This window comes from Centruroides sculpturatus, unplaced genomic scaffold, assembly GCF_000671375.1.
Source record: "Centruroides sculpturatus isolate CEXI.00-Female unplaced genomic scaffold, Cexi_2.0 scaffold425, whole genome shotgun sequence".
Classification (NCBI taxonomy): Eukaryota; Metazoa; Arthropoda; class Arachnida; order Scorpiones; family Buthidae; genus Centruroides; species Centruroides sculpturatus.
In genome coordinates, this window is record NW_019384549.1 from 451204 (window position 1) to 476771 (window position 25568).

Below are 25568 nucleotides of genomic sequence, written 5' to 3' on the forward strand. Positions count from 1 at the left end.
ATTCAGATGATCTTGATGCACTTGTGTGCATCAACATTATCCTGAAATGGAAAAAAACCCATTATATCGCCTATTTGTCAGCAAATCATGCACACTTTGCCTATTGTGTCTTTTGCAACATCCTGTACAGTACTACAAAGCCATTGCTTGTAATATAATGAATAATACTGTATAAAGATTGTAAACTATCAAAACATATTAAATGTGAGTGTAGAGGACCATAGCATAACATTATTTGTTGGTACACACTACATTGTGGATACTAAGAGGGTCATTGTAGTTTTGGCCAAGAACTGAAAATATACCAGAAAAATCCTAAATCCAAATTTTTTACTTCATAACAGCGGTTGCCCATTAAAACGAATTTTTTAAAACACTTCCCGCCCTGTGGGAAGTGTTTTAAAAATGGACTTGCTAGAGTCCATTATGCACTCTAGCAAGTCCATAATGGGATGCCTAAGTAGAGAGGAATGAAGCTCTACATATCTGGATGGATCAACCCCCGAAGAATTTTTGGGATTTTTCGATCTCGGATCCTCCAGAGTGATTGGCTGCCAATCTTAATCGATTAAGATGGCAGCCAATGCTGCTGTTATTTACAAATAACTACTTTGCCCTATCAATAAAGCCAATCATAAAGCGCCTCGACTTACACAAGTGACGCAACAATCCCATTTCGAGTTGAGTTACGTCACAGAATGTCATGTGATAGATTAAAAGAAAAATGTATACTGTACTTTTGAAATAAAACAACAAGTCCATTTTAAAATTTTTTATTACGAGAAATGTAAATAAATAGGAAATATTTTGAATAATATGGTTATAAATTTTTCAGTTTACAATATTTGAAACAAAACATTCGAAAACTTGCGGCGTCTTCGGTTCAGATTCTTATTAGAGGGTTTCAACTGAAAAAGTTATAATAAAAATAACTTAAAAGGTACTTGAAATTATTTTATATTACAATTTGTTATATACATTTTATTTGAAGATGATAAATTTATAAAATCAAAGGAACTACTATTGAACCGATTTTCTTCAAAGAGCTCTGTAACCTGTAATCTGTACTATATTTAATTACTTGGAGTGAACTCTTTTTTGTAAAATTTCTGGCATGCACCACGTAGATGAACTTATAATACATAATTTTATGCCCTGACTTCGCCAATAGAAAACGTTCGATGGACGGATGGCCGAGCGATTAAGATGGCAGTCTGCCGCTATGAGGAATCTTAGATCGAAACCCGTCCGGTTACGATCTCGGATCCGTCATAGCAATCTCGGACCCTCAGGAATTTTTCGGGATTGGTTCGGCATGATATGTCGGGCCGAGGAATCCCCAGGAATTTTTCGGGGTTGGTCCGTTCGGATATGTCGAGCCCCGTCCCTCACCACCCGGTCGCCCCATTGTGGGCCTGGCCGAACCCACAATGGGCCTGCTATAAAAAGCCCTCCTAGTGCCCGCAGGGTGGAAAGAGTAAAAGAAGTACAGAAAGAGTCATAAATATTTAAAAAACTAGCCGTTACTCGCGAGTTCGTCCGCGGAGGTTTTGCAAGCAAACCCCATTTACATTCAATATTTCAATAACCATAGTAATTGTTATATAATACCTACCGCTGAAGAGAATTGCCGAGAATCAAACGAACTATTTTCAATTTCATCAATTTTCTGGAACGTTTACAATCGTTCTATAATCGAACCAATATGCAATAACAAATTCGAATTTAAAACGGTTTGAACATTTTTAAAATCGAAATAGATAAAAATATTTATAACAATGTCTGAAATGTTATCAATTTAATACACCTAAGTACTCAATGAAGACTAAACGCAGTTGAAAACAAAAAATCGCATCTAAAATAGTACAGTAGAAGCCGTTTTTCGGTTAACCCTTAATGCTCTCCCTCTCCCCCCTACTTGGGAATTTTGAAAAATCCCTTTTTAGTGTGCGTTTTCATGACGTACCCTAACTGTGTACCAAATTTCACTTCTCTAGGTCCAGCGGTTTGCTCTGGGCGATGATGAATCAGTGAGTCATTCAGTCAGTCAGTCAGTCAGTCAGGACAAGCAATTTTATATAAATAGATAAAATTATATATGTAAAAATTAAACTAAAGGCAGTTTTTAACTCCAACGACAGCTTGCCTAAAAGGGAAAGGATTTGGACACTGCTATAGATATAATAAAATATGCATTTTATATTAGGAGGCTAAAAAATCTACTTGGCTTAATTTTCAGTGGCGCACATGTCTGTTCACCGGTCAGCCCATAATGGCAAGGTCATACCGCTGCATCAAGGAGATATTTATTGATTTTGGTCGTTTATTAGATATACACATAAAAATTTATTTGGTCGTTTATTAGATATACACACATAAAAATTTCAAATATAATTAAGAAAACATTTTAAATTCTGATAAATGATAATTTTACTACTAAATTTCTTGGAATTATGTTATCCGATTGCTTTAAAATTATAATACTGTATATATTATATTCGGAGGAAGGCATGAATGTTTGCTTGCTAGTCTCATCCTCATGTTCATTCGTAGATTTTTTTTTGTTATGTTTACTAAAGTGGTCTTTTTATAAAGGCCATCTTGGATATGGTCAGACCCGTGCTGGCCGTATCCAAGATAGGATGACCCAGCGGTGAGGAACGGGGCCCAACGTATTCGGGATGTACAGTACCACCCCAAAAAATTTCTGGGATTCGAAAAATTAATCTGTAGTAACTGGGCTGCAATTTGAACAATTTGTAGTCCTATAAATTCCCAGTTGTCTATCTGTCTTCCCTTAATCTCGAGAACGGAATTAGCTAGATGAAATCCAAAACCAGATATGGAAACCTTGGGGGCAGGAGGCGCCGATGACCTATATAAGAACTTCCGATTTAAATCGAAAGTCATGTTATTTCAATTCAAAACTTCCCCCGAAAGGTGTTCGACGATAGACACGACTCTATTGTTAAAAGAAACTATAATGTACAGAAGCAAGTCACCATTAATTTGAGGTGGAGAACATAGATTTTAAATTAAATAAATTAAAAATACGGTTAAAAATTGCAAACCCGGCATTGTGACCGTACTACAAAGCCATTGCTTGTAATATAATGAATAATACTGTATAAAGATTGTAAACTATCAAAACATATTAAATGTGAGTGTAGAGGACCATAGCATAACATTATTTGTTGGTACACACTACATTGTGGATACTAAGAGGGTCATTGTAGTTTTGGCCAAGAACTGAAAATATACCAGAAAAATCCTAAATCCAAATTTTTTACTTCATAACAGCGGTTGCCCATTAAAACGAATTTTTTAANTTTTTTCTTTTTTACTTTCGTAGCGCCCTCTGAATCACAAAAAAGTTACGATCGTTCGCTGAGGATTGTGGGATTTAGCATCTCCTTTTTTTCTTTTGAGTTGTATGAAACGGTTTTCCAAATGTAACCCAAAATTATCCTTTTTTTTACGATCATAATTCTTCATAATATAAATAGTATAAGTCCCAAAGGTTTCAGCGAGCGTTCTGTTATGGCAGGTGAGATAATTTCCTTCTCTTGCAATACAAGTAACATATTTAATGCATTTTAAATTTGAACTAACTTCAAACTCCAATAGGAAACGGAGATGTTCAATGGAGTTTTTCTCAAGTGAAAGGGACCTTAGATGATGATGTGACCGAAGGTAAATAACACTTTTCCCTTCCTTTATCTTTCAAAATATAAATGATCATTAATACTTAATAAATTGTATATTAATTTTCATTAATATCTGCATTAAATTCAGATAAGCAGAAGTTACCGGTTCGGTGGATCCCGCATTGACTTTGCATTGAAACGCATAGTGCCACACGGTTTACGCGATGTAGTTGGAGCAGCAAGAGTGCCATACGCGGCGTAGAGGAAACGGCGATCGGACGCCTGTGACCGAAAAGTTGTAACCCCATCTGGATTTCCCTTTGGAGATAGTCGAGTAGTACATATATGATGGACGTTGCCAGACATAATTAACTGTCTTCGGCCAGTTGGAAACCCAGAAGGGTTGTCCGACGTGAAAAGCCTCGTGTAAATGTTCCCTGCATTGCGTTAGTTGGGGTCGCGGAAATGTGGCTTGGCATCGATGAGGCCACTTCGCTATTTTTGGCTCCGTTGTCAGCTGTGTTCTCGTTACGTAGCTTGGGCAATGTCAAAAGGCACCGGGCAAAGTGAATGTGGGATCCGCCAACCCATCTAGCTTATAAGTTACTTTTACGTGCTTAGCTCTTATGTACTGTACGGTGCATATATTAATATATGATCTAAAGGTAACGTCCGCCTCTATCCTTTGACACTTTAATTCGAAACAAGAGAAAGTTTGTAGTGTGCTGAAAAAGTGATCCTTATAATGATGATGATGCAGTTATTTCGTGTTTAAAATAAGCAAACAAGTATTGTAAAATTGATCTATTAAAATAACTAGTTAGATCATCCTTTGTTATTAAGAATAATTGACTTATTTTGATCTAAATGATGATGTGTTATAAATTTTGATACATTTCTTACTACAACCTTGTTGATGTGTGATTACTAAATATTAATACAATTTATTAGTATTATGATATATGTTTTGTAAGGTACGATCGTTCATTGTATGATAATATTGAAATAATAATATTTTAAGTGAATGATGTAAGTTATTATTTTAAAAAAATACTTTAAAATATAATAGAGTGTTAATTACCGATTGATCATTCTTTATTATATTATTATCAATTCTTCATTGTAAATGAAGAATTAATGACAAAGTAAAGTATTATGAAGTTTAAGAATGTCAACAACATAACTAGAAATAGAAAAATTGTTGAGGTTTCTAGTGTTATAAAGTAAAATATTTTACATTTTGTACAACTAAATTTGACAGGTATTTCTTTCTATGGAAAATATACAGTGAAATATAATACTTGTAAAAACTATGCTTCCAAGTTTTTGCTACTATACTTTATATTACAGCATGTTCAGTTTTTGATATTTGACATACAGTTGACACCATCTACAGTCTGTCTATGGAAAGAATCAGACTGATAACAATGTCACGCATGATGTCACTTCGGTTAAACCAATCAGCACATTCCCTAATAATGTCAACAGTTTTCACTTAATATGTCAAATGATATGTGTATTTTATGTTCTCTCAATAGATGACAGAACAACTTTTCTGTTAATTTTTTAGCATGTATTTAACTACTTTTAACATGCATTTTATTACATTTAGCATGCATTTTACTACAGGAAACTTCCTCGTATTCCAATATCATAACGTGAAGCTTCTATAACACTGTTTATAATGGTGGTGACATGTTTAACAAATGAGGACAAAATCAAAGTAACTTGTCACAACTAATCAATTAATGGCTGATGCTCATTGGTTAATACCCAAGTTGACTATTTCCATAAATAGACTATATATAAGTTGAATTGTAGTTTAATCTTATCACTGTGAAAACACATTTGACTTTAATGAAATGTTTAGCAATAAATAGTTTTCTGACAGACAACTCCCTTTGATATATCTAATAGAGAATCAATTATTTAGCTCTATTATAAAAAATATGTAAAAAAGCAAGGTAAACTACAACACGGTTTCATCAGAATCAAAAGCTCTATTATATTTTAAAATTGGGGATGCAGAGGGTTTACTGTAATTGGAATATTTATACTAAAGATAACAATTTAACAATGCAGAAAAGTTAATGAAATGAAAAATATAAATTTAAGTTACTTCAATGAAAACACTGTGCCATTTGCATAAGTAGGAATTGAAATGAAAAGTTTAAATATTGAATATTGATACTAAATAAAAACATATTGAATATTGAGACTAATGATAATTCTTTTTCTGCTTTTACTTAAATTTAGTATATTTTATACCACATTACTTAAAATATATGTATCAATATCTATGGGTGCATCTATCAATACATCAGAGATTCTAGGAAAATAACTTACCTATCGGCAGTGGCATGTCGTCATTGGAAGCAGTGGATGCGTCGCTTCCCTTGTACTTTCTAAAAAATAAATACATATTAATTTTAATTATATGAAAATAATCGTGCAATATTTTATTATAACCGCATTATGTATCTTATTACAAATTTCTATACTACACGTGAAAAAAAAAGATAAAATTGCTATTGTGTCCACCACTAATATCCAAATATTAGTGGCGGAGTAGAAGCGCTGTATCGTCAGCATCCAAAAAGCCAGATTCATGCATGTGCTTTACAGAGCACCAACCTCACCCAGTTTAGCTGGTGAAAGCCTAGGACCTTGGGTGGATGCTACACATATACCACATCCAATTCTATCCAGGACCGGTTCTGGGCTGTTAGCCGCTTGCCTGCTAGATATTTGGCCACCCTCGCCCGATTACGTGAATCATGAGTAGATTTATAACTTAACCCAACCGATAAGAATTTACTGGTATGTTTTTACAATAGTTCTGTATAGTTGACAGAAGTTCAAAAAATTCATTAAAATATTTGATATATTTATTCTGCTTTTATTCCGCTCTCCCATCTTATATTACTTACGCATTTCAATGTTAAACCAGTGGTATTACGATTTCATACGTCCCATCTTTAAGGGGATGTAGAAAAAAACGTGTACAATTCTTGTACAATGTTAAAAAATTAACTGTCACTTTGGTAGCATCATTTACAACTAAATTTAATGAATGAGAGAGATGCACGAGGTACAGAAAAAGCTCTAGAATTTATTTTCCTTAAATTTACGATTTATGTATCCGTTTGTCATAAAAATTTGTCTTTCCACTTTTTTCCCGAGACTACAAATATTCGAGTACAAAGTAACCGGTTTCGACTTATTTCTACTTAAGAAGTAGTTAAATAATTAAGCGATTAGGGAATTGGGGACATAAACAAAACCCTGATGAAAGAGCCGAAATTTTACTTAAACAAAAGCTTAACCGAACCATCTCTAGCCGAGTACAGTGGAGACTGATTTCTTCGTATTATTAATGTAATAAAGACGGAAATTTTTCCAGTTCAACGAGAGTGACCGAAAAGTTGTAAATTTTGGAAATTTCTGAGGACACTTGGTCCTAAAACGAATTAGTTAGAAAACAAATGACTATTAAGTTTAACATATTTATGTTAGACTATTTACATTAGCTATGGTGAGAAATGTTTAAAAAAAGAACAGCCCTGTCACGTCCTTTGAGATATACTAGTGATGCGACAAAAGAGGTATTTGACATTGACCGGTATCGGCACTCTGGGGATTTGGCAGTCCGCATGTATGCACGCTCTGCAACCGTCTTCGATTCCATCCATTAGTCACTTGCAGGGAGCTATTTGACTAACTGGATTGTTTTAAGAGTTAAAAAGTAAAGAATATTTTATATTTTTATGTACGTTTCTTTACAAAGCTATATTTAATAATAATTTTCTTTAAAGTATATTCANCAAATATTTAGTATTTAAGAAAATTTTTATACAGTGTAGATAAAAAGTCCCTTGCCAAATAGGGAAGGAGATTGCAAATTACAGTTGGAAGACACTAAGTGACTTTAATGACATTTAAAGCAGTCTGTATGACAATCAGGTTGAGACTAGTGTGAGTATGGAGTGTTGTACACCACAATACTCATTAACACTGATGTTCAAACATTGTTCAAGTACTCAAATACAGTGTTATACATGATCACTTGTCATCACTGCATGGGTTTGCATATGAAATGTTATAAAGAATGTACAGAGCAGTGGCGTGCCGTGACATTTGATGATAGGGAAGCTGTGTTTCTGTAAGAAACCAACTTCCAGGGGCAATCAGTTAATTGTGCATGATGGTCTAGGGTCTATTCATATTCATTTGTTTGATAAGCCAGTAAAAACCATAGACTTCTAAATGTATTATATCACTGTTACATTCTGAATTGCTAGGATTCAGAATGTAATTGTGATAATAAAAATACATTTAGAAAAGTTTACGGTTTTTACTGGCTTATCGAATAAACGATATGAATGGATCCTAGACCATCAGTGAATTGCAATTGACTGATTGCCCCTGGATGTCGGCTTCTTACAGAAATACGGCTTTCCTATCATCAAATGTCACGGCACGCCACTGCCTATTGGCATTAAGATAAACTGGAATGAAAAAATGCTAAGTATGCAAGCCTGTGACGTATTCTGTTTCATATAAAGCAAGCCAGATTATTGGTTTGGTTACTAAGCTGCTATTTTGATATATTCTACATATAAATAACTCAGATTTATAGAAATCTGAGAACTTTTCATCGGTTCACTTATAAGAGATATACTATCTTGTATGTCCTTTTATTTGTGTTGTTGATTCATACTTTAAATTGGAAATTATTTTTGAGTTAAAGTAATTAATTGATGAAAGTAAATTAATTATATGTAAAAATGGCAAAATTGTTCTTTTGTTTGATAAAAGTTACAATAACATACATAATATCTACTTTAATGATAAATAAATACATCACACGTATATAGTGAATTATATATGTAGTAAAGTTTAATTTTTTTTAATGATTTTTTTTAAATAAAATGAAATATAAATATTTATTCATATTCAAATGGTATTCAGATAGTTGAGAGTCAGAATTAGAAGTTAATCAATAAGCATTCTTATATTTAAACTTGTAAATGAACACGATTAAGAACATTGATGATGATATTAAGAAAATTATATAGTTTAACAAGTTCTCAATTAAGCCAAGTATATATAAATTAATGTAACTATACAATATATTAAGTATTACTCGTGTAGAAATTAATTGTATGTTATGACAGACAAAAATATTCTGTTGGATAGTTATTTAAATTAATCAAATAAGATTATTTTAATCTAAAAAGTATGTTCAAATATTTAGTATTTAAGAAAATTTTTATACAGTGTAGATAAAAAGTCCCTTGCCAAATAGGGAAGGAGATTGCAAATTACAGTTGGAAGACACTAAGTGACTTTAATGACATTTAAAGCAGTCTGTATGACAATCAGGTTGAGACTAGTGTGAGTATGGAGTGTTGTACACCACAATACTCATTAACACTGATGTTCAAACATTGTTCAAGTACTCAAATACAGTGTTATACATGATCACTTGTCATCACTGCATGGGTTTGCATATGAAATGTTATAAAGAATGTACAGAGCAGTGGCGTGCCGTGACATTTGATGATAGGGAAGCTGTGTTTCTGTAAGAAACCAACTTCCAGGGGCAATCAGTTAATTGTGCATGATGGTCTAGGGTCTATTCATATTCATTTGTTTGATAAGCCAGTAAAAACCATAGACTTCTAAATGTATTATATCACTGTTACATTCTGAATTGCTAGGATTCAGAATGTAATAGAATTCAAGATATAAGGGCGACAATTAAAAATAAAATAATAAAAACTTACTTTGTAAAATGTGTGGTGGATGTACATACATGGTACAAAATATTCTTTAAATTGTATGAATAAACTTTTAAAGAAAATTATAATTAAATATAAGAAACACATAAAAATAACATAAAATATTCTTTACTTTTTAAATTTTAAAACAATGCACTTAGTCAAATAGCTCCCTACTCCCTACGAGTGGCTAATGCAGTGGTTCTCAACCTTTTTTTCGTCACAGCACACTTTTAGTACTTTAAAAATTTGGCGGCACACTAACAATAAGATAAATTGTAAAAAATTTTACTTCATTAATTGAGGGATGTACTGTATCTATAATATATTTTGTAAAAAGAGCATACGATAAGAATTTTCAATGAAATATAAAAGGAAATTGCATTACAAAGTAAACAAAATGTTTTGTGTCGCGGAAACGGCACACTTCAGAAATTTCGGGGCAAATCAGTGGCGGCACACTTCAGAAATTTCGCGGCACACTAAAGTGCCGCGGCACAGTGGTTGAGAAGCACTGGGCTAATGGATAGAATCAGAGACAGTTCTGGTAGGTGCATGCACACGAGCTGCCAAATCCCAAGGGTGCCGATACTGGTCAATGTCAAATGCCTCTTTTGTCACATCACTAGTATACCTCAAAAGACGTGACAGAGTTGTTGTACATTTTAAACATTTCTTGCCATAGCTGTAAAAATCTAAATATGTTAAAATTAATAGATTGTCCGTCATTTGTTTTCTAACTAATTAATTCATTTTAGGACCAGGTGTCCACGGAAATTTACAAAATTTACAACTTTTCAGTCATTCTCATTGAACTGGAAAAATTTCTGTCTTTATTACATCTAATATTACGAAGAAATCAGTCCCCACTGTATTCGGCTAGAGATAGGTTCAGTTAAGCTTTTGTTTAAGTAAAATTCTGGCTCATTTGGCAGGGTTTTATTTATGTTCCTAATTCCATAATATCTTAATTATTTAACTACTTCTTAAGTAGAAATAAGTTGAAACTGGTTAGTTCATACTTGAATACTTGTAGTCTTGGGAAAGTAGTGGAAAGACAAATTTTTATGACAACGGATATATAAATCGTAAATTTAAGGAAAATAAATTGTAGAGTTTTTTTGTATCTTGTGCATCTCATTCATTATGTTTAGTTGTAAATGATGTTGCCAAAGTTAACAGTTCATTTTTTTTTAACATTGTACAAGAATTGTACATGTTTTTTCCTGCATTCCCTTATAGATGGGACATACTAAATCGTAATATCACCAGTTTAACATTGAAATCTGTAAGTAATACAAGATGGGAGAGCAGAATAAATATATCAAATATTTTAATGGATTTTTTTTAAAACTCCTGTCAACTATACAGAACTATCATAAAAACATACCAATAAATTCCTATCAGTTGGATTAAGTTATAAATCTACTCATGATTCATATAAATGGGTAAGGGCGGCTAACAGCCCAGAACTGGTCCTGGATAGAATCATTTGAAGCATTATACATGTAGCATCCACCAGCTAAACTGCCTGAGGTTGGTGCTCTGTAAAGCACATGTGCAAATGAGTATAATCTGGCTGTTTGGAAGCTCACCTGGTTTCAACAATACAGCGCTTCCATTCCACCACTGATATTCAAATATACAATAGCAACCTTATTGTTTTTTTCGCATGTAGTATAGAAATTTGTAATATGGTTTATAACACGTAATGCGGTTATAATAAAATATTAATTTTAATTAATCCAAAATATGTTAAAATATGAAAATAATCATGCAATATATATTTATTTTTTAGAAAATACAAGGAAAGCAGTGCTTCCACCGCTTCCAATGACGGCACGCCACTGGTACAGAGTCATTATTGTACCAGAAACAATTAAGAACAATGATTACTCCAATTTGGCAAGCAACCTTTTGACCACACTGTATAGTCAAATTTTTAAATAATTTGGGGCTTTGGAAAAATGAAGTAATTTGATTGTTGCAAATTATAATGGCTGTGTTAGAATTTAATTTTAGTAATAACTAGTTGTGCCCATGGTTTCGCCTGCGTGGAATTCAGTTTGTGACTATAACAGTATCAGTAAAAAATCAATATACACATATCAAGTTTGAACACATGCACTGCGTATTTCACCGACCACGCGACTGCGCCGCTTGGTTACCTATCTCATATACGTATGCGTCTTGCCCCTCACCACCCACTGACACCAAAATTATAACGCTTACCTAGATGATATCTTTTAATTTATATGAATGTTTAACGGAATAATATACAGCCTATGTCTACCTTGAAGGTCCATTCTAAATATTGGTGAAAGAATTTTTGAAATCGGATGAGTAGTTTCGGAGGTTACCTCGTACATCCAAACTTAGAAACTTTGCCTCTTTATTATAATAGTATAGACATTTGTATTAAACAGTTTGAAATAATATTTATTAATCTTTTTAATCACAGTTGCTTAGGATTACATTTACTACAGATAACCTAAAATTATCTCAAAATATTCTTCCATTTCTTCAATAGGTGAACGAGTTTGGCAAAGCTCAGCTGAGCTAATTGTAAATTTGGACCTAAGCTGAGTTTGTTGCAGAAAAGCCTATATTAAATTAAATTACATCTGTAATCATAATGGATACACTATGTGAGACATGTTTTCATTTATCTGTTATTAAAATGAGAGCATTCAATTGAAAACAACTTGAGCATTAAGCAATTGAACTATAAACAATTTTATATTCAGAGAGTTATTAAAAGTGATAAAGTAATCAAATTTTAAAATGATATAAATAACAGCAGTCATTTCTAGCAAAATATGTATTGTATAATACATTCCGATAATTCACAGTGGACAGGACCTTTCTCAAATTATAAAAATCTAGAATATGAACCTGAACTAAGAGCTGTAGCTCAGCTCATTTGGTAGAACTCTACTGAACAGTCATGGTGCTCACTTTGTCTGATTAAGCATTACTCGCTAAATGCTAAAATCCTCTATTGACAATCTAGCAATGTCTATTTATTGTATTTATAATCGAAATAAAATTATTGCATCTTGTTTCTTAACTTCCAAAATTTATTTTTAGAAAACATAATGTACATGTGTATTATGTATGTTAAGGGGACAGCAGTGCTAAATTTTGCCCTAGTGGCTGAATTTTAAAGCAAAAGTTCCCCAAAAATCAAAAACTGTATACCAGGACAGTATGTATACCATACAAACACCTAATCTTTAATTATGATCATCCTGTACTGTACCTCAGGTGACTGTTACTTCATTTTAGAGGAATTTCAGAAGAATTGGAGAAAATTTTTAAAACAATTACATTTAGATTTTTTGAAATAGCATTTAAATAAATTAAATCTATTATAAGTAAACTAAATTTGATTGTTTTAAGTTTCATATTGCTTGTTATGTACAGTACATTACTAAATTTCATTTGCAGCAAGATGTTACAGAACAGTGAATCAGATTTTCATGAATTTTCTATTTAATAATTAATTTATTTGTAATCTAATATCTTACGTAAACAATTACATATGACCTCTTTGTTGATGAAATTACTCTTTGTTGATTTAATTACTCTTTCTGATTTGTTTTATTTTATGAAACCATGTCCTTTTCCATATTTTTAACTTATTAAACACTAATTTAATTAATTAATCAACTAAATAAAGATAACTGATGAAAAACTTGCCACGTGTTTTCAAAATACACTATAAAATAAGTTTAATAGGTGAAAAATACTCTTTCTGACCTGTTGGCACTAAGAGGACATTTTTTCAAGTCAGTTGTGAGTTTCGAAGGGTACTGAGTGTTAAGAGACATGACCTTGCATCCAGGATAGACCTCTGTATCAAAAAATTCCCAGGGTTTTCCAACTGTCTGGATTCGATCCAAGATCCCCTGAACATTAAGCTGATGCCTTAAGATTCAGCAGGCAATTTATATTTTCTTCTTTTTGTAGTTTTATTTAATCACTTGAATGTTAAGTTATATTTTTTCTGTTTCATAATTTGCAATTTTTTTTCTTTTTACCTTAAATGATTTTAATATGTAAAAGCGTTCTTGTTAACTTACATGTATTTAAAAAGAAATTTCAAGAAAAATAGGCATTAATTAGAAGTAAAGTGTAGGCAATAATATATTTAAAATAAAGTTTAATTATTACTAAATATTAAAATAAGCAGGAAATGTTATAAAATGTTCAGCCAGCATTCAGTTAAGGAGGTTATTTTGCATCTCTTTCTCATCTTCGTCTCTGCAGTTCAGATTGAGTATTTTTCCTTTCTTTTATTGTTTAATTTTTACTTCAGATTCGTTCTTCTCTGAAAATAATTTCTAGGCATTTTATTTTTGTTCTTTCTGCCTTGTGGGCACTAAGATGGTCTATTTTATATATATATATATATTTATAACCATAGTTCAGTTCGGCTCATAATAGGTTTAACCAGGCGGTGAGGGACAGGGCCGAATATGCTCAGGATGGACTTCCCTTGAAAAATTCCATGATTTCTATACTTCAAAGCACAGAAAAGAATGCTATAAATTTAAGACGTCCTAATTTTAAATTCAGAAACATGAAAAAATATATTTTGAATTTAATTAAAGCAATATGAAATTGTAAATTGTACGTGATTTGTAAAGTATTGCTATAATTTACTTTCTAAGTTTTTCCATATTCTTGATCTAGAGAAATCTTTCTAGTGTCAAATTCCTTTGGTTGATTTGATATATGATTATTTCCTTCTTTATTAATATAATAGTTTATATTTCAGTCATAAAGAATACTAAGATAACGTATGAAATTTAAAAATCCGATACACAATCTTAATTTATAAATACGTGGCTTATCTTATNAAATCTTAATTTGAATATTTTTTAAAATTAAATTTACTGTTTAAAGTGTGTTCTTACAGTAATAAATATTTTAATAAGTCAGCATTAAACTTGGCCCCCTCTTGTTAATATCTTTAAGATGTTAAGATGATAAATATATTTATGAAGTTTGCAATTTTAATTATCATTGGTTACTACTCTACCAGCTGGGGATGCATCAAGTGTCCTCGTCCTGTAATTTTAATTTTTTATCAAAAAATTGTTCCTATTTATTTTTCTCTATTCAATTGTAAGTTCTTTACTATAGAAGACAAGTCATTTATACTTTCACAGTTGTATACAGTAGACCCCCCTATAACATGGTAGATACATTCCGTGTTATATGAATTCTGTGTTGTATGAGTCACTTAAATACATGAGCCAATCACAGCCTGGCACGTGTGCAGTTTAGTGGCTATGGCTGTTTGAAAGGTTTTCTTTCATAAAATTAATCAATTCTAGACTAATTTGACTCAACATTTCCAAAACACGTATAATTTTTGGGAATAATCCATATAAACTATGCTATAAACAAAAAATTGTAGGATTACGTACTTAGTGTGCACCATTCGACGATGCCATTGTTTAAGCTTGTTTTCGTCGTAGAGCGGCGCATCAAACAGCGGGTGCATGTTTCCTGATAAATTATTTTTCTGCGAAAAATTTGCTGAACTTTAGAGACATCATTAATATAAATATAATTTTTATGGCCATTGAATAATAAATGATTTTAGTAGGTCCACTGCTCATTTAAACTCAATGGTTTGTGCAATGTCCACTATCGGTCCAGATTGAACCAATCCTGTCGAGACACGAGTCTGCCATGACAATCTGTCTCATTCTTTTACTGTGTTATATGAGCCTCTTTTAGCCTGTTATCCAAACACAATTGCAATTTTTCCACCATGTTATACGAACCCGTGTTATAGGGGGATCTACTGTGTACAGTGTATAAATACAGTAATGTTCTGTAATGCTCCTTAGTTCTTTACAATTTACACATTTGTACAAAGCATATGATCTAGTATTTCTGCCTTGACCTTTATTTTTTATTAATTCGTTCTCAAAAAAGATTTTTGTGAAAAACAATAACATTCACTTCTCTTGATCTCTGCTGAAAGCAGTCTATCAACTTCAATTACTCTACCTTTTCATAGTAATATATTTTTAGAAACTTTGATTTACTTTTTGTGCCAGTATAGGAGTATATTCATTAATTAAAATTGTAGAAGAAATTTAGCATGTTAAAGCTAAATATAAAAAAGTAATAAATTTCTAAAAATGATCTCACATCACTGTTGCTTTCTACCTTGAATGGTTCATTCCAAATCATGTATGTGTTCTTCAATGTAAAATTTTTTTTAATAAAACCACTGAACACTGGTAGTTGATAGGTTTGCGCCTGACTAACAAGCTGGATGCTTGAAACTTTCTAGGTTTTATTCATGTGTCTAATGTCTAAATAGGTGTTAGTTCTCTTAGAAGGCACCTCCTACTTAGATTGCATTGCCTTATTCCATCAATCAAATCTGAAGAAATAATAGAAGAGTTTACTTTTTAGAATTCAAAAAGTAAACTCTTTCTTCAGAGAGGTTAATCATAACAGAGAGGTTAATCATAAATACAAACTGTTATTGCAAGGAAAACTGCAATAACAGTTTGTATTTATGATTAACCTGATCTCAAAAATTCCATCTCAATAATCTTGTTACGGTTTCCAGTCACAATAATTTCCCAAATACAGTGAAATGTTGGTATAACAAATGCCAGTTTAACGAAATTTTCATTACAGCGAATATATCTTGAATCTCTTGCTAATTTCCTATTCAGCTTACTGCAAAAATGTTTGTTTAACGAATACCATTATAACGAAAATTTCAGTAATGTCATAATAATCATTCTATCCATAACAAAAGAATAGTTTCATTATAATGAATATTATGTCAGTCTGAGTCTGACAACACTAATTTTAATCCTTAGTTGTGGCAGAATCTATAGATATATTTATCAATTCTGGTTATGGTTTTATTTTGATGCTAATACTCTACAGTTTATTTCTTTTTAAATTTATGAGAAAAAATGGAGAAAAACAAAAAAAATTAAAGCAGTTTTCTTTGAAAGAGAATAATAAAATATTAGATAAAGTGAAAAAAGGAATTAAACAAAAAGGTGTCCCTGATGGCCTACTGGAACTGTGTCACAGTAGAGGATTTTATCGAAAAGAGCTTTGATTAAAGAAACAACACACGCAAAAATTAGACTTCTTTTAGCAGAAAATAATGGTTTCAAGCAGAAATAACAATTAGCGAGGCAGGATTCCAACTAATCAGTGCTACTGTATCGTTATTTTAGTTGTTTTCCTGTGATATTTTTTGATAATTTTTTTTATTATACACGAAAATTAACTTCTTTTACCAGAAAATAATGGCTTCAAGCAAAAATAACAATTAAAAAGGCAGGATTCAAACTAATCTGTACTATTATATTGTTATTTTAGTTGTTTGCTCATGATATTTTTTGATAATTTTTTTTATTACAGATCAATTTTTATTCTAATTTAATATAACTTACATTTTGAAAATTTGGTTCCATATAAATACTAACAGCTTTCTTACCTCAAAATGTAAGCAATTTTTTTTATCATCAATAAATTTCATCCTTACATTTTTGACTATTTTAATATAACAAAATTATTTCAATGGTCCCTTCAATTTCATTTTACCAACATTTTACTGTATAGACTAAATACTGAAACTATGATTTCTACATTGAAATTAAACTAAATGGTAAGTGTATTCTGTTTAATTTTTAAAATATATTAATTATATGATGATTTCTTTTACCTGAATACATTTTGATGTAAATGGTTCCCAACGTTCTGATTTTTTTCATTGATTATTCATTATATTAAAATTCAATTGATACTAAATTAGAATTTTTTTGCAGATGGTGGTTTAAATTTTGAAAAAATTCAAAATTTAAGTGTGTAAGCATACACAGAAAATGAATGGGAGAGAACTAAAAATGAGACTTGTATAGTGTACTGTATTTGTCTTTGGTGGGTTTTCAGAAAAATTGTGTTGACATATGATTGCCTGTTATGCATAAAGTACTTTTCATGTTTCTAAAGATTCTCTTGGTTAGAATGAATCTGTAATTAAAGTTAACCTTTAGTGCATAGCCCACACTTGCTTTTAAATTCATTTTTAATTGCAGATAACACATGGATTATCTACATCTTAATTGGATAATAAACATAATTTCAATAGAAAAACTTTGTTTGCTCTTCCTAATACTATAGTTAATAATTGTGGAATTAACCATGTATCTTTAGTAAAAATGTTGTTATTGTTACTACTGAGCAAAATATTTTGCTCAGTAGTTATATTAAAGTTTGTAATGATGAAATAGAAAACTTCCTTTTACAGTTTGTTGCTATCAACTTTAGCTGATTAGCTAGTGTTGATAGTTTCCTTTGTATTATATTTATTTAAATTAAATGTAAATATTTAGTATTATTTTAAATAAATGTTTAATTTTTTCACTAAAAAGTTGAATATTAGTCAATACATTTTTGATATAAACAATATCAAATATTTAAAAAAAATTTACTACATATTTTAAAACTATTTCATGCAATTGATTTAGAAAAGCATTTGCCACAATGCTGGGTTGCAATTTTTAATATTTTTAATTAATTTAATTTAAAATATATATACTTTCCACCTCCCCTGTACATCATACTTTTCCTGTTAGCAATAGAGTGGCAGTCATCTATCTAATTTCTTTCAGGGGAAAATTTTTGAATTGAAATAACATGACTTCCAGTTTGCATCAGAAGTTTGTATATATTCAATAGTTAATTGGGACTTCATGCCCCTAAATTTCCATATCTGGTCTTGGCTTTCATCTATCTAACACCATTCTGAAGATTAAGAAGAAAGGGCAGACAGATGGACAACAGTGGAAACTTTTAGGTCTACAATTTTTCCAAATTGCAGCCCAATAAGTATATAGGAATGTAGTAAATTTTGTGAAGATATTTGATAGTGTATGTACTGTACACATGGCATCACTCCTTTTGTTTCATAAGGAAGTCATTTTCATTTTAAGTGATTTCAAAAACATTTTACAAATTGCATTAAAGCTAGTGTTTTACAGAATTATTCCCCAACACACTGTAAAACATATAGCCCAACTTTTCTGTGGAACTCGTACCACTTCACTATCCAGGAATGTGCTGTGCTGGACAAATAACATATAGTGTGAACTGTGTGTACATAAACCTAAGCCCAAAATAACTTAGTAGTTATCTTCTATGAAGAAAATCATAATCAAATTAATAAAATAATTCTGCATTTTAACTTACATGAGTATATGCATAAATAATTTGAAAAATATTGCTTATAAAAAACAATTTACATTTATTGACAATAAAACTATACAATGGATAAATTTAAAGATATGAATATGATGATTATTTTACTAATTTTTTCATGGATGAATTTTTTTATAAATAAAAAAATAGTTTGGTATTTTCAAGTTGGAATAGATAACTGATTTGCAGTCATTACTAATATCTCTTCTGTTTTTTTCCTCCAATTTGCAATATCTTTAGAAATTTGACACCAATGTTCTCCATGGTGAGGTTCTGCATTAACACACCTTTTTTTGACATCCTCTTGTTGCTCCTAATAATAGTAATGGACATAGTATTATTAATTTGATAAATTTATGAAAAAAAGATATTCTAAAAAATGTTTACTAGAACCTTAAATAAAGTAAGGACTTGTTACCTCAAGGAGGAGGTCACACAATCATTTTTTAGAAAAACGATTGCCTGTCCTCTAGTTTTTGTGTGTTCCTTCTAATTGATGTAACAAGTCTTTACTTTATTTAGAGTACTTAATTGCTTGTCCTTATTTTAAGATTATAAAAAATAATTTATGAATTAAAAAATTTACAAACCTCTGTACCATGAAGTAATTCAAATTTATAATAATAAGCCCAAGCATCTCCTAAATCGGGATCAATTTTAACAGTTCGATTAAACCATTCTCTTGCTTTATTCATTTTTCTTTCAGTCCAAAACAATCTAAAATTTTCAAAAATATTTTAATATTTGCTTTTTTATAATGTAATAATTAAAATGACTTACTTAGAAACAGCAAGAAGAACATGAGGATCATGTTCGCAACGTTTCAGTGCGTCAACACTCTTCGTCTTACGCTGAGGTCGTGCTTCCATAAAAATGGCTTCTGCCCAAAGAATCCCGCTATTGGGGCAATCCTGCATAGCTGAAATATATTTTTTTTTTGTTTGTTTTTTGACTCAATTTTTAACAGTTCTTATTTTTCTTAATTTTTTTTTCGTTTCTTAATTTTATTAATTACCTTTTGCTATTAAAGTCAAAGCAATATCTTTTAGTCCACCACGAAGTTCTACTCTCACAGCTTCTAACCACAATTCGGCACATTTTGGATTTCGTAACCGAGCTTTTTCTAAGACTGATCGTGCTTTAATGAGTGCACCTCCTTTCTCTTCAAGTTGCGACAGAAGTAACCAAACAGGAATAGAAGTTGGACATTTTTTCAACTGCAATGACAAAATAAAATTAAATTTTTAATAGATTTCTAATAGATTTCTAATATAAAGAAATTTAAAATATTATTTATCCATTTATTTACCCCTAGATTGTATGCTTCACGAGCTTCATCAATCTTGTTTTCTTGTTCCAATATTTGGCCTTTCATCATCCATAGTTTTGCAAAGTCAGGATACAGTTTTAATCCTTCTTCAAGTAGATTTTTTGCTTCTATTAAATCTCCCAAAGCCCATTCTAATTTCACAGATTTCATCATAACCTTTATTAAAAAGTTTAAATCAAAATTATTTAAAAGTTCTTTTCTTCATCTTATATTTTAAAGAATTATCTTAACAATATATTACCCTGGCTGTTGGAGCACTAGCTCTAGCTTTGGCTAGAAGTCGTCTAGCTCTTTCATACTCATTATTTTCACTTTCTAATTTGACTGCAGCTAACCAAATTTCTTCACTGTTGGGATTAGCTTGAAAGGCCAATGACAGAATGCTTCTTGCAGCAGGTACATCATTCTAAAAATTTATAATTATTATTTTAGCTCTTGATAATACAGATTAATTTACTGACTTAAATTATCTACATTAGAATCAGAATGTTAATTTTCTACTGAATAATAAAATTTTGATGTGGATATTTTGCAATTATAGATTATTTCTGTAGCCAAATACTAAATGAGCATTTTAAAAATTCTATTAGAAAAGTTTTTATCATAAGATCTAGAAAATTCCAGAAACTTTCGTATCAGCTCAATATTAACTTTAAATTTTTTATGAGAAGAAATATGTAAAATATAAAATTGTATCCCCAAAAATGAATTGACTATATTAGAATGTTTTATGTTTGCCATTTCATGANATATAAGTATTATTTTTAATGAAATCTCGTAACATATACGTCACATTCAACTTCAACTTAGTAAATTACAAGTGCCGGGAAGTCGTCTTATTTTTAGTTTCGTTAGCTACAACATTACGGAATGTCTTGAAAATTGATTCGATCGACTAATTTTGGAAACAGTGAGTTGCTGTTTTTTATTCACTGAATCTGATAATGAGCTGTTTGCATACAAGTCTTATAATTGATACAAATTTATTATTGTTGTTAAGCTTCATACTTCATTTATTAGAAACTTATGACGATCATAGGATTTGTAAAAAGCAGCGGAGCGAGATAACTCAGGAAAGGTAGGGAAGGGTTAACCAGTAGTTGCTTTATTTTTTTTAAATCCCACTGTTAAAGATAATTCAATTATGAGTACTGTAGTGTGAACAAAATTTAAAGTGGATTCCTTATAGCAGTAGACAGATTCTGGCTAACCATAAACATTAAGAATTAATAACGAATTTGTAAGCTTATCCTCATTACAAGGATATTTGTAAAATTTTTTGTAGTTTAGATATTATTGAACCAATTCAAAATACATGAAGCAAGTCCTCACCTAACTTTTTTTTCGTTATAATGTTGTTGAGAAAAGATACATTTGTAATCATAAGAAAAATATTTTAAGTGCTGAATTTATTGTTTTATGTTAAAATTAATTTATGTTCGTTAAAATTTGATTAAGAGAAAACTCTCCCTTGTTAGTACTTATTTCATTTATTTCACTTTACTAAACATCATAAAATCCTCCATTCTTGGCTGACGTAGCATAGTGCTTATGCAAATGAATTATGTCATACAATGCAGTTCATTTACCGAAACCATTCTTATCAGAAAGTACATTACTGTTACAATGGTAATTTCATTGTTCTGTGAATTTCTGTATTTGAAAGTTATATTAAAATTCTTCCACCAGTTATAATTACTGAAAACATTCATATTATTAAACTCGACCAAACGAATGCCTTAATTAATCAGGCTATAAAGGCTGATATATAAGGCATTTGTTTGGTTGTGTATCGATGTATCTGGCTTCGGGAAGTTTATTATATACACATAATTAAAGTATGTATTTTATTTAAAGTTGCCTTAAACTGAGATGATATCACACATTAAGGAAGGATGTGATAAACTTGGCGAGAATAACATTTTTAGTAATAAAAAATGACTACTTCAATAATTATTTCCTGATTTTTTTTCCATTTATTTATTTCATTGTTCCTTATCTTAATAAATAGAATATTTTCATAACAATTACATGTATAATGCAATATATATTTTGCATAATACTGTATTTATGGTACATGTCTCACTGAATTTTACTTTTCAAATGGAGGAAATGTGTTATAATTTTTTTGTTTCTCTAAATAGGAAATGTAGATCGACATACAATTTTATGTACTGTAATTGTGGCTCACCAGTGACCAGGTGAAGAAAATTACTAAACACTAGTAGCTAGTTGTGGGTTCATGCCTGACTAAAGGGCACGAATCCATGAGTTTCCTGAAGTTTTCTTCATGTGTGTAACATCTAAATAGGGGCCAGTTTACCATAGAATATCTTCCTGGGAGGTATTCCCCCTTAGCTGATCTCTCCTGTGTCATGTTGCCTTATTCCATGAAATTAAACTTATTAGTATAGTTATAAAAGTTTCTTTTTATTAATATGACTTATTTAAGTATATGATTTATTTTCTTTTCCAGCATTTTTTAAAGAGAGGATATTCATTCTGTAACATGTAATTGCATAACTTATTTAGTAACGTATTGCAAAAATTAGATTATTGTCCGATAATGTGTATTGTCGACTCATTCTCATTATTTTTTTAATAATTATTCTTACAGCGGACATAATATCGTGCGTAGAATTTAACTGTGATGGAGAACTTCTAGCTACGGGAGACAAGGGAGGACGTGTAGTAATTTTTCAACGTGATCCCTTAGTAAGTTTGATTGTTTTTTAAAAATTATTCAAATGAATAAATTCTATATAAATAATTAACTTTAGATTCTGTTTGTACTTGATTATTGTACTGTGATGTGTATTGATGTATATTAACATATTACTGTTGTTTGTAGTAGATGTTATCTATATTGAATATTTTCACAAATATTATTATTTACTGTAGCAAATTGGTTATACAGCTTTAATGAATATTTGCTTACGAAAGATAAAATATAGCAACCAAAATAAATTGTTACTATATACTGTCCACTAGAACAGTGGATCTCAAAGTGTGGTTCGTGGACTATGTGTGTGATAGGTGGTCTACAGTCTAACTTAGTCATTCTATGCTGTTTAGCCAGAAAAAAAGAACACTTTTATGCACCATATATCTGTTACGTTAGGTTACTGGATAGATAACAATAGACAAAACATTTTGGCACACAATCTAAGGTGATATTTACAGGATAAGAGTGAATAGGGGCATATGTGGTATGCAGTTCGTCTGCAATTTGGTTTAATGGCCTGTGGATAAATAACTTTGAAAACCACTACACTTGAGAATGAGTTATGTTGTTACCAAAAACAAAACATAAGAGAGATTGTTAAATATATGAAAATAACATTTTTACTATAGATAACATTTATAAAAGATGTTAACTTAAAAAGATTTTCATGCTTATATATATAGTTTAAATTATAATATGTTGGATAACAATATATCGATTTTATTGTATGTACACAGTCGAAACTCTCGGTGCCCAGAAGAGGTGAATATAATGTTTATAGTACATTCCAAAGCCACGAACCAGAGTTTGATTATCTGAAGAGTCTAGAAATAGAAGAGAAGATAAATAAAATAAGATGGTTAAAAAGAAAAAATCCTGCTCACTTCTTATTATCTACCAATGGTAATTAATAATTTTCTATCTAATAATAATTAATGTTGTAATATATATATATATATATATATATTTATTTATTTATTTATTTTGTTTATAGATAAAACCATCAAATTGTGGAAAATATCAGAGAGGGATAAAAGAATAGATGGAACAAATTTAAAGGACGAATCTGGTTTATTACGTGATCCAACATCGATTACGACGTTACGGGTACCTGTCGTTCGACCGATGGAACTGATGGTAGAAGCTAGTCCAAGGAAAATATTTGCCAATGCCCATACTTATCATATTAATTCGATTTCGGTTAATAGTGACCAAGAAACTTACCTGTCGGCGGACGACTTAAGGATTAACCTTTGGCATCTAGAGATAACTGATCAAAGTTTCAGTATCCTTTTATTATTATCTTATTTTTTTATTTTTATTAATGCAATTGTATTATGTGAATTCATTAACTAAAATAATAGATATTGTCGATATAAAACCGGCAAATATGGAAGAGCTGACTGAAGTTATTACTGCAGCGGAATTCCATCCATTACACTGCAATGTCTTTATTTATAGTAGTAGTAAAGGAACGATAAGGTTGTGTGATATGCGTGCATCTGCACTTTGTGACCAACATGCCAAAAGTAAGTGTTAGCGATTCGTTTAATATTTTGCTCTCCTATAATAGTAATAACACAAGCATAATTTTAGTATTTGAAGAGCCGGAGGATCCGACGAGCAGGAGTTTCTTTTCCGAAATAATATCTAGTATATCCGATGTTAAATTCAGCAACAGTGGACGCTACATGATATCTAGAGACTATTTATCTATTAAAGTTTGGGATTTGCACATGGATAACAAACCAGTCGAGTGCTTCCACGTACACGAATATCTTCGCTCAAAGCTCTGTACGCTCTATGAGAATGACTGCATCTTTGACAAATTTGAGTGTTGCTGGAATGGCGTAGATAAGTAAGTGAAAATATGTTTGTTTTTTTTTTTCTTTTTGTCTACATGAAATTGGGTTTAAAATATTTCTTCACTTGTAGCTACGTCATGACGGGATCTTATAACAATTTCTTTCGTGTATTTGATCGTTATTCTAAACGAGACATCACTCTTGAAGCATCTAAAGACATAGCCAAACCCAAAACAGTATTAAGGCCAAGAAAAGTGGGTAGATTCTGTAAATTTCAAATAAATCTTTCCCGCTTTCATTCTTTAATCTCTTCGCAATGTATTTTTTCCTCGTTAGGTATATACTGGTGGAAGAAGAAAGAAAGATGACATTAGCGTAGACTGCCTAGACTTTAACAGGAAAATACTTCACACAGCATGGCATCCTCAAGAAAACATCGTGGCCGTTGCTGCAACTAACAATCTTTATATTTTCCAAGAAAAATTTTAATTATTAAGGAAAACATAGATAATATTTTTAAATTCGTATAAACTGATCATTTAAAAATAAAATTCTATGTATTATTTTTAATTCATCCACAGCTTCCTTGCTGCAGGCAGCATTCGTTCTTTCGCGACATAATTGGGCCAGAACAGATAGATCAAACGAATCTTAGGTGCCTTTGGCGGCTAATCAGACAGTTCCTATGCCTGCTGCTTGGTGTACGACCATTTAATTTCGAATGAGCGAATCATTTAGGCTGCTTTAAACACCGAGCAGTGTTAAATGGATGTGAAGTAAATTTGTTTCCATTCGAGATCTTATCATTTAATAATAAAAGAAAAAAACAGGTTCATCCATTCAGATTTGTTGTATAAATGTAAATAACTTTCAGGGTATATGTCACATATAATCACAAAAAATCAAAATTGAGTTTGTAAAATATCATTTTCATTATAAAATCATTCCATTTTACGCAATTTACTTTCATTTTATTTTTTATTTTTATTTTTTCTCCTCGATACACCCTCCTACATC

At 30.9% G+C, this 25568-nt stretch overlaps 2 protein-coding genes across 2 annotated transcripts; one reads left to right on the forward strand and one right to left on the reverse strand.

The window, feature by feature from the left end:
* Positions 1–824: 824 nt before the first annotated feature.
* LOC111623619 (protein phosphatase PP2A 55 kDa regulatory subunit-like) lies at positions 825–25511 on the forward strand. The gene is made up of 10 exons (XM_023366262.1): positions 825–940; positions 3353–3547; positions 3628–3693; positions 22639–22736; positions 23484–23649; positions 23741–24031; positions 24111–24275; positions 24343–24604; positions 24682–24805; positions 24888–25511. The coding sequence occupies exons 2-10, from the start codon at positions 3541–3543 to the stop codon at positions 25038–25040; spliced, it is 1332 nt and encodes a 443-aa protein (XP_023222030.1). The 5' UTR covers positions 825–940; positions 3353–3540; the 3' UTR covers positions 25041–25511.
* On the reverse strand, positions 18718–20442 carry LOC111623620 (pre-mRNA-processing factor 6-like). The gene is made up of 6 exons (XM_023366263.1): positions 20263–20442; positions 20001–20177; positions 19707–19908; positions 19472–19610; positions 19282–19408; positions 18718–19004 (listed from the first exon to the last, which is right to left on the reverse strand). Exons 2-6 carry the CDS (start codon positions 20172–20174, stop codon positions 18852–18854), a joined length of 795 nt encoding a protein of 264 aa, XP_023222031.1. The 5' UTR covers positions 20175–20177; positions 20263–20442; the 3' UTR covers positions 18718–18851.
* Positions 25512–25568: the final 57 nt, after the last annotated feature.

Excerpts from the sequence above, each read along its gene's own strand:
- LOC111623620 (XM_023366263.1), bottom strand. The coding sequence starts at position 20,174 with ATGATGAAATCTGTGAAATTAGAATGGGCTTTGGGAGATTTAATAGAA. Across the intron at positions 19,611-19,706 it reads TTTGACTTTAATAGCAAAAG|CTATGCAGGATTGCCCCAAT; the intron begins GTAATTAATAAA and ends AATATATTTCAG. Across the intron at positions 19,005-19,281 it reads AATTACTTCATGGTACAGAG|GAGCAACAAGAGGATGTCAA; the intron begins GTTTGTAAATTT and ends TACTATTATTAG.
- LOC111623619 (XM_023366262.1), top strand. Across the intron at positions 22,737-23,483 it reads TTTTTCAACGTGATCCCTTA|TCGAAACTCTCGGTGCCCAG; the intron begins GTAAGTTTGATT and ends GTATGTACACAG. Across the intron at positions 24,806-24,887 it reads CAGTATTAAGGCCAAGAAAA|GTATATACTGGTGGAAGAAG; the intron begins GTGGGTAGATTC and ends TTTCCTCGTTAG.